Raw genomic sequence first — 10,663 nt, forward strand, 5'->3', positions numbered from 1 at the left:
GGCGGTTGTACGAGGAGACACAGAGAATATTTGCTCAGGTGTGTGCCCTCGTATTCAGCAAAAGAACCGTCGACAGCCTATCATTCTATTTATAGACCCTGACATTCCTTTTAGAAGCCCTATCATTACATAATGACTGACAAAAATAAAAACACAAGTGTAAACAAGTCTTTGAGTATGATATATCTTGTTTGAGCAGACTTGATACACACAGCATGCTCGATGCATGTCTTCAAGCACACTTTACTTAGAATATGTTCAGATAGAAAATATTCTCCTCCTGCATGCTTCCATCTTCTTGACTAATCCGTGCTTTGCTCGAATAAGTCCATCGAGCACACATATTCTTCTTGATGTCTTCAATCTTGCCTTAGAGACTTATTTGAACAATCTCCAGCATACTCAGATGCATAGCTTGCTCAGGACTAAACTTTGCTCGAAGTCTATACTTAGAACATTTGACATCTTCTTTATTACATCCATGCTCGATCCACCAATATGCTCGGAGTACTTGGTTTAAGCTGGATGATCAAGTTGTTTGTTCGATTGGCAATCCATACTCGATGAAGAACATGTTTGCTCGGCGAAGTGTAGCTTGCTCCAAGCCTTCAACACTTAGAATAATTCACTGAAGTTGGTCTGAAACACCATGCTCGAGGTAGTAAACCATGCTCGATGGTCCAAGCTTGCTCGAAGTCCATACTTAGCCGATTTCATTGAGGAGGTTGAGAAGATTCCAATCTTTCTTGAATATCCGACTCAACACTTATATTTTGTGACTTAATGATACATTTTAAAGCTATTGTTGACTGTTACGCATTTCTGAAAGTACCATTGGATTCACACTACAACTTGACTTTCATGAGTCAACATTAATTTCCAATATTACCCTTAGTTATTTCAATAGTGAAAATTTGACTTGTTAATAAGATTACAACCTGTTATAACCGAAATACTGAGTAACAAATCAAGTTGTTGTCGCACTAATCCGAGCTACACTTTTACCAAACTTTGAACACGTAACTGATCTATATTAAAATCAGGTTTGACCCTTATATTAAAAAATGATAGGTTTTTGTACTTCTGACTTTTATATTCAGAAATGATATGTTTTTGTACTTTTCACCTGAATCAAGAAATCGAATCGACTCGAAAATGACTAAACTACCCTTCTTTCAGAACTTGATCGATATGTAGTTTGACAAACCTGAAGCAAGGACTAAAACTATCCAGAAATTAACAAAAACAAAGGTTGTAACATGCTCAAAATGAACGTAACCTGTGACCCATTTTCGTAACATCCTGTGTGTCGCCTTTTAATTATTGCCTAAATAAACACAAACTACTTTAAAGAGCATAAAATTTTCAAATATTTGAGTGACAACTGATCCAAGCTTGTCTGTTTCTTAGCATGTTCATGTTTTGGATTTAATCCTCGGGTCTCGTAATTCCCTTTAAAAATAGAATCAAGATAATCCAAATTACCAGTTGCTGGGCTAATTTCAACCATTAACATTTCTTTAAACCCATGTTCGGCTAGAAACGCTTCCTCTATTACTGACCGAAGAACACTCGGTTCACTATCGTTTAAGTCGGTTTGACCCTGAAACCTGTAAAGTAGAAACAAAAAAATTATCATTACCATATTGATTTTGTTTTTTCAAACTTGAATCATATGGAGAATTACAACAAACCTGTCAACATTTTCCACAAATGAATATATCATCCCACTTTTAATCCACGCATAATCTTGAACAAACGTACTAAAATATCAGCTTATCAAAACATTTGATGGCATCAATATTATATATTATATATTATCCCAAATAAAAAGTATAACTAACTCCTCTGTCCGAAATTCCATTTTACAAAATAGGATCTCGACATTGAAAGTTCGTTTATAAGCTTAAAAAAACACGGTTACTTTGAGCATATAATCTGGAAAAGAATCATCTAAGGTAAAGTTTGAAGCCTTGTGTGAGTAATATGTTGATGTGTCTTCCAACATATATGATATCTGAAACCCATCAAACCTTCTATCAGCTATCTAAGTTTATTAAACTCATCAGTAAACGTCTATTTTATTTCATCATGCTTTAAACAATTCAAACTACTCACATAATAATCATATACCTATTAAAATACATAACATAACTACACCAGCTCACCACTAAAATAAACAACTTCTCAAAAAGTCAACACAACATTATAGACAGATCAGAAATTACATGCCTAAAATTAGTTAAATAACTATAAAATTAAACACGATTTGGTGAGATTAATTTTAATATACCTGCGTATTGGTCTCCCTGCTATCGACAGTAGAATAAATAACCGATATATCGACGGAATGAGCATCGCTATACATGAATTAAAACATTCATTCGGCATCCACTTTGAAGGAGTAACCACCGATGGTTGTGCTTTGGAGTCCAATTAAGGCTGTAATCAGGACTTATGGTTTTCGTATATGAGATATGCGAACAGGGGAGAACGTTTTGAGATGAGGGTATTAGAATGAACGCTTCATGAGTGCAACGGTGGCTGTGTGTTCCCATGGTGAAAGAAACAGGTCATTTGGAGGATCCAACTGAGACCAATTGACTCTCGAATTTCTTTTAAAAAAACCCAAATTAATGAGAGGCCACAATTTTGAAATGAAGCCATCATGCGGCATAAGAGGGGGAGGAGCGACGTGAGGCCTCCAATCTTAGGTAATTATATATATTGATAGATATGTGTACAAGTTAAAATGAAATAAATCAAATTATATATTTAAATTATCTCCTATTTCTAAGAGAAAAGGCTAGGAGGTTGTGAGATCATGGGTTGATAAGTATGATTACGATATTAGGATAGAGCTTGTGTGATACACATGTGGTTAAACCAATAAAACAAAAAAGTTAATTTATGAATATACATAATAACATATTTTATGGATTCATAAGATATAAATAATTTTCTATAACACATAAAATTAGTAAGAATAATTTGTATTTATATTATAAAAGAAATCAAAATGAAAGGTTGTGAGTCTATACCAATGAAGAAAAAGTGAAGGCTAACATCAGTTCATCCTAGTTGAGTTTGTAAGCCATAAACATTTTAAATGTAAGGTAGTGAGTTCGATTCCCACCAACAACATATTTTTCATTTTATCATTCAAGAAGGGAAAATTGTAAAAATGGAAACTTGTAGAATTGAGTCTAATTGAATGACATGTGAAAAAGTAGTCTTACTTTAACAGTATAGGTAGATTACACAATAAGTTACATTTAGGTTTTATTTTAAACTTATGTTTGACTATAAGATCACTATCAAACCAACTTTTGGACATATATAACTTAGATACTTACAAAAATATGTAAATATTTTTAAATGTTTTTAGATTAATCCAGAAGCTACATTAAATATATAAAAGGTAAATAGATAATTTGTGCTTGTTACTTGAATTTAAAAATAGAATTAAATATAATCTATGGTAACAGTTACTTAAAACAATGTGGGTTTCTTTTTATTTATGGGTGTGCTTCTTTAATATAAGGCATGTCACTCTAACCTTCTATATCATCTATTTCAACTCTTAAAACTCGGATTATCACTCCTAATTAACAGTTTTTATCAAGTTTTTCTAGTGATAGGTATTCTTATGCATTAAATTTAGGAACCCTAAATTGCGATGTATTCAGGATAACTTCAGGATGTAGTATCCTCCAACAAAATAGGTATCCTTAATATATTAATGTATTAACAATTCAATCTCCTTTCTTTAATGAATAACAGATCATGTAACGTTCAACACGACGTCGTGAAGACTCGGACTACTCAACAACCGCCTAAGCAACGTGCTTTATGAGAATAATGGCTATAATTAATTTAGTCTTTATTTTCCTATTTTTTAGGAAACTTTGTTAGTTTATCTCTTATATAAATAGAGCCTATCTCTGGACTAAAACACACACAACACTTGCACTCGATACTTAGCAGTATTCAATCATTGTAGCATGGTCTAGATCAATAGCTCCAACACTTGTACTCTTTTGATTATTTAATAAACTAGTGGTGATAGTTTTCACCGCTCGAGATTTTTTACTTGTTATCTTCAGGATAACGAGCTTTTTCCTCGCAACAAATCTTTGTGTCATTGCATTTACAATCATTTCAATCAAGTACCTAACCTCACTTACTAATTTGGTTACGAAATTACACTTGTTGATTTTTACCCAAAACAATTTGGCGCCCACCGTGGGGCAATCGGTGCTTCGATTGTTCAAAACCTTTTCCATCGACCTCAATTACTTTTATCCCATCATCATGTCTTCACTGCCAAAAACCAATTCCATCTTTGCTCTAGTGGTCAGCACTGCTTCAAGTGTTAACCTCGATCCTCCACCAATTCCGAAGAAAAAACTTAGCTTAGAGGAGATCTTCCAACATACTCGGGAACCTCTACACGGGTAGATCCAGTTATTTCTAACAATGATATGCTTTCTTTGATGAAACAGGTAAAACCTCCCATGGAGTAGCAAGAACAGACTAACCTGAAGTTGTTCAAAGATATTGATGGGATCAAAAGAAGCCATGGCAGGAAGCTACTCCGATAATGCCCAGAGCCCTTGCTTTCGATTCTCCAGAATCATCTATCATCCAGAATCACGGATCCTCGAGGATACAACCAACGAGGGCCATGTCTCAACAATAGTCAAGGTACTGGGACGATTATCCACCGGTATCCTTAGAACCATCCAGACCTATGAGGCCAGATTCCATCAACATGCTACCTCGTTCAACCATGCCAGCCGGCTTATTCTCGTCCGGACCTCCCATCGTATCCTCGGAAGTACGTGTGGGAGATAATATCCCTATGCAAACGTCACCTTATCCTGAAGCCACTTTTACTGGAGTTACAAGTCGTCAGAGCTCATGATACCAGATGCCTAGCCATGATCTTGGTACAATTTACTTAAAGCAAATTTATACACTAACTCTATACAGGATACGGGGATTTACCCTGAAATAGCAAGAGAATTGCAAAAAATGAAGGATTTGATGTCCAATATTCCTGGGATAATACGTTCGATAGTGGAAGTCCCCTCAGGAAGCCACAGGTTATCCAGACTCACCAGGCCGATATGCAACGTGGAGATCCCCAAAAGATTCCAAATTCCTAGCATGAAGTTGTATGATAGCACTACGGATCCTGAAGAACACGTAGCCCAGTATAGGGAAAGGATGGAGATCAACCCCATCCCCATCAACATCAAAGAAGCTTGATTATGCAGAGGATTCGGTTCGACACTAACAGGACCGGCTCTCAAGTGGTTATTAAGTATTCCTTCCAATACTATTACCTTATTTGCTCATTTGATTAACTTGTTTAATAATCAGTTTTCTTGTACGTAGATCCTTTGAAAAATGATAGGTGATTTGTACAGAGTAATTCAAAATAATGTTGAATCCTTGAGGGATTACATCATTAGATTTAGGAGGGAAGCTTTGGGCATCTCCAACCTCGATATGGCAACTACTGTTGAAGCTCTCAAGATGGGACTGAAGAATGATACTCCATTCTATGACGATCTTGTCATGACACCATGCCGGAATCTCGACGAAGGTAGGGATAGGGCCTTGAGATACATACGGCTGGAGGATGACAAAAACGCCATGGAAGTCTGATTCCAAAATACAAGTCTACCAACAGAAAATCAGATTCCCCATAAAAATTCTCCAGACCTAAGCCTTATTCCAAACAAGATAGCCCTAGAATAAACGTTGTGGAAGAAGACGAAAATGATGAAGAGTATCCTAAACTTTCTGAATATTGTTTTAACATTGATTAAGTGGTGTGATATGCGCCATGCAGGATTTAGGTGACAAGGCTAGATGGCCCAAGAACAATGAGAAGTCCGGATCCGGCAAAGACAGGTCCAAATGGTGTGCATACCACGAAGACTTTGGCAATCGCACTGATGATTGTATAGCATTTCGAAAGAAAATAGGATACCTACTCAGCAAAGGATACATGAAAGAGCTTTTTGGAAAGAACAACAACAAGAGTCAGGATCCTGCCAAGATGCCTGAAAAGACGGCTTCTCCACCACCCGGAGCAAAGGTCATTGCCTTTATCTCTAGAGGATCAGACATCTGTGGAACTACATACTCAGCGACCAAGAAGCATGCTAGAGAAACAAAAATGAATAGCAGAGAGAGACCTCTCAGTACCTCCACGTTGACAACCCAAAGGACTATATCCTTCGAAAAAGAGGATCGATGTGATCTTCAAGATCCCCACCATGATGGTTTGGTAATTACTTTAAGTGTAGATAACTGTTTTGTGCACAAGATACTTATTGATGGCAGGAGTTCCATGAATATCATCCAACTAGATGCTTTGAAGAAATGGATATCCTAGAATCTGAAATTATCCCGAGATCCCCAGTCCTCATAGGATTCAGTGGAGAGACAAAGAATACATTGGGAGATATCAAACTTCCAATATACATAGAGGGAGTAAACTCTCAACAAAAATTTTGTGTTATTGACTCATTATCTTGTTGTAATGTGATCTTAGGCATACCTTGGATCCATTACATGAAGGTGGTACCCTGAACATACAATCAATGCATGAAAATTCCTAGTCCTTGGGGATTATCAAGATAAAGAGTGACCAACAAGATGCAAAAGATTGTTATGCATCATCAGTGATGTCGGCCGCAAAACCTACTCCAGCATAGCAATTACAGAAACAACCAGGGGTGGTCCTGCAAACTTGGGAATAATATATGAAGGAAGTATCCTTGGATTCTCAGGATACCGAGATCAAAGTTTTGTTAGATCAGGTATGCCTGAGGATATCGAGCAAGGATTGATGTCCTTCTTAAAGAAAAGAGCTTCCACCTTCGCCTGGAAACATGAGGATATGACAGGTATCTCCAAATCTATCATTACTCATAAACTTCGTATAGATAACTCTTTCAGGCCAGTGCATCAAAAGCGAAGAAAATTTGCTCCTGAAAGAAAATATCATTATACAAGAAGAAGTGAAGAAACTACTCAAAACCAAGATGATAAGAGAGGTCCATTATCCTAGATGGTTGGCCTATTTGGTAGTAGTCCAGAAAAAGAATGGGAAATGGAGAGTGTGTGTGGATTTCACGGACCTAAATAAGGCGTGTCCCAATAATCCCTTTCCACTCCCACATATCGATTCAATGGTAGATGCAACTGCTGGTCACGAGATACTAACCTTCATGGACGCATCTTTGGGATTCTAATAAATACAAATGGAACCATCAGATCAAGATGATACAATCTTCATGACTCCCACAGGTATATATTGTTATAATGCAATGCCTTTTGGGCTAAAAAAATACAGGTGCAACATACCAAAGGCTGGTCAACATGATGTTCAAAGACCAACTGGGGACACGATGAAAGTCTACATAGACGAAATGGTGGTGAAATAAAGAAGAGCTGAGGATCACCTTAAAGACTTGGCAACAGCATTTGACATCCTGGATAAGTACAACATGAAGTTAAATCCTGCCAAGTGCCACTTTGGAGTTAAAGTAGGAAAATTCCTGGGATACATGGTTACTAAAAGGGGAATAGAAGCAAGCCCCGAGCAAATCAAAGCTATCCTAGATATCAAATCACCAAGAAGCTTCAAGGATGTCCAAAGGTTAACTGGAAGAATAGCATCTCTCAACAAGTTTAACTCAAGATATTTAGAGAAATGCAAGGATTTTTACGATATTCAGAGGAAGAATCAAATATTCGAATGGGGAGATAAGCAAGAAAGGGCGCTGGTGTCTTTGAAGGAATACTTATCCTCGGCACCACTCCTGATGAAACCAGTTAACGGTGAACCACTATCCTTATACTTAGCAGTTTCAGGGAATGCAATTAGCGCTGTCTTAATCAAGGATCAAAAAGTTCAACAACATCCGGTATCCTATGTAAGTAAAAGCCTATTAGATGCTAAATCCAGGTACTCTTATCTTGAAAAACTAATTTTGGCACTTATAATGGCTTCCACCAAATTGAGACATTATTTTGAAACACATGTTATTGGTGTAAAAACTAACTATCCTATTAAGGCTGTTTTGAGAAAACCAGAAATTTCAGGTAGGATGGCGAAGTAAGCTTTGAAACTTAGTGCATACGACATTTTGTATGACCCAAGGACAGCCATCAAATCTCAGGCACTTGCCGATTTTGTGGCTGATTTTAGCCAAGATATTCTTGAAGAAGTAGAAAAAGAAGTTCGACAGCTTGACATCAAGGAGAATTGGAAATTTCATAAAGATGGAGCCTCTAACGTAAGAGGAACAGGTCTAGGTATCCTACTAAAATCACCACAGGGGGACATTATACCTCTATCTATATCTTGTGAATTTCAGGCCACTAAAAATGAGGCTGAATATGAAGTCTTAATAGCATTATTACAATTAGCTAAGGATATGAAGGTCAGGTATCTTCAGGTTTATGTTGATTCCTTATTATTAGCTAACCATTTTAACGGCTCTTATGCAGTAAATGCAGAAAATTTAGCAATATATTTAGAAATAGTTAAACAATTAGCTATATGTTTCGAGATGTTTGATATAGTGTAAGTACTTAGAGAAGAAAACGCTGAAGCAGATGCCTCAGCAAATTTAGCATCAGCCCTCAAGATACCAGATGACATCAAGATACCTATCATACATATCTTGACCCCATAATACGGTGTCTCCTGGATAACAAGATCCCAGAGGGAGAAAATCATAGAGCTTTTCAAATGAAGGTAACTCAGTATATTATCCTAAATAATATTTCATGTAGAAAGTCACTTGCAGTTTCATACTTGAGGTGCTTGGAACATCCTGAAATACAAGAAGTCCTGAAGGATATACATGAAGGTGATTGTGGAAACCACACTGGGGGCAAAGACTTAGTATCGAAGATACTAAGAACATGTTATTTCTGTTCAACAATGAAGAAGGATGCAATGGATTTCTCTAGGAAATGTGATGCTTGTCAAAGACATAGCAATATCCTACATCAGCCAGCTGAACCACTACATCCCATTATATCCCCGTGGCCATTTATGAAATAGGGAATGAATATTGTGGGAAAGTTGCCCATGGCTCCTGGTGGAAAGGTCTTTATGCTAGCCATGACAGATTGTTTCTCCAAATGGATCGAAGCTGAAGCATTTTTCCAAGTTAGGAAAAAAAATGATCTCCTTTATCAAACTCAATACCCTAACAAGATTCGGTATCCCGGCAGTGATCATTTGTGATTATGGTTAACAGTTCATTGGTAGCAGGACAACCAACTTTTGTGAAAGTTTTGGGAATTAAGATGCTAACTTCAACACCAGTACATCCTCAGGCCAATGGTCAAGAAGAATCAAGCAATAAGATCATTATCAACAATTTGAAGAAAAAGTTGGGATCCAACAAAGGAAAATGGGCTGAAGAATTGCCATTCATACTTTGGGCTGATAGGACTACATCAAAAAATGCAACAGGTCAAACACCTTTCTCTTTGGTGTTTGGAGCCAAAGCTATTATCCTTACAGAGATGGTGATCCCCACCGCAAGAACCAGCATGCAAGATACTGAGACCAGCATTCAAAGCCTTACCGAAGACTTAGACACTATCGATGAGCTCAGAGATCTTGCTAAGATCAGAATGGCAGCATATCAACAAAGAAAAGCCAAGTCCTACAACAAGAATATTAGGCTTCGAAGATTCCAAGTGGGAGATATGATATTGACAAAAGCATTTCAGAATACCACTAACCCGGCAGATGAAAAATTAGCTCCAAAATGGGAAGGTCCTTATTTGATTGATTCAGAAGCAGGCAAAGGAGCATACAGATTAATCACTACGGAAGGTGATCCTATACCAAGAGTTTGGAATGCTATACATCTTAAGGCATATTTCAACTAGTATCTTCAACTGGTATGTTCACATCTCCAATATTTTTGGATAAAGGTATGTCTCCTGATCTTTCTTAAAAATCTTTATATTATCGTTTTATCAAGATACTGACTTAAGCATTGGAGTGGTGTTAGCCAAGCTAACACCCACCCCTCACCAAGAGTTTAGTGTCTTGCAGATATCCCAAGGATACGGTATCCCGTCAAAAGTAAGAGGCTGATCACCTTACACGCGAATAGGATATCCTCCATATCTTCTAAGGTTCAAAGGTCTTCACCTTTCTAACGAATTGGGTAGCACCCCGCCTGGAGCGCATGATATTCGACAATAGTTCGAAATGGCCGGACTAGACCATGAAGAGTGGCTGATAATCTTGTTGTTGTTGGCTATAGTTCGGATCCTCAAGATAAGTGGCAGACGTGTCACACATACATTCCTAAGGTTTATAACATTTTCATGTTATCTAAGGTTTCAGCATTTTCGTGCCGCTCACGTTTGGGTCTTTCCCTAGTTTTATCTAAGGTTTAGACATTTTCATGTCTCTCTAGTAAAGGTCTTGTCGCCAATAAAATGGTTTTATCCTAAACAGGCTTTATCGCCAGATTTGTCTAACTTGGTTTTTCTAGAACGGAGACCGGCCAAGTCACTAAGTGGAAAAATGCTACTTATTTATTTTTAATTCGGCAAGCGCAAACTCTAAAAGCAAGACTCAGAAAGTACTTAGCATCTGGGA

The 10,663-nt window shown here is 37.3% G+C and overlaps 1 protein-coding gene across 1 annotated transcript; it reads left to right on the forward strand.

Moving 5' to 3' along the window:
• The first annotated feature begins 5,415 nt into the window (after window positions 1-5,415).
• On the forward strand, window positions 5,416-6,412 carry LOC143607223 (uncharacterized). The gene is made up of 2 exons (XM_077082752.1): window positions 5,416-5,614; window positions 5,871-6,412. The coding sequence occupies exons 1-2, from the start codon at window positions 5,416-5,418 to the stop codon at window positions 6,410-6,412; spliced, it is 741 nt and encodes a 246-aa protein (XP_076938867.1).
• Window positions 6,413-10,663: the final 4,251 nt, after the last annotated feature.

Source organism: Bidens hawaiensis, unplaced genomic scaffold, assembly GCF_021521415.1.
Source record: "Bidens hawaiensis isolate Kalapana, Puna unplaced genomic scaffold, B.hawaiensis_p1.1 tig00080453_1, whole genome shotgun sequence".
Taxonomy (NCBI): Eukaryota; Viridiplantae; Streptophyta; class Magnoliopsida; order Asterales; family Asteraceae; genus Bidens; species Bidens hawaiensis.

What these genes read in the sequence shown, in the direction of transcription:
- LOC143607223 (XM_077082752.1), top strand. Translation starts at nt 5,416, where the DNA reads ATGATAGGTGATTTGTACAGAGTAATTCAAAATAATGTTGAATCCTTG. An exon ending in ATGCCGGAATCTCGACGAAG is followed by an intron (nt 5,615 to 5,870) that starts GTAGGGATAGGG and finishes TGCAGGATTTAG; the next exon opens with GTGACAAGGCTAGATGGCCC.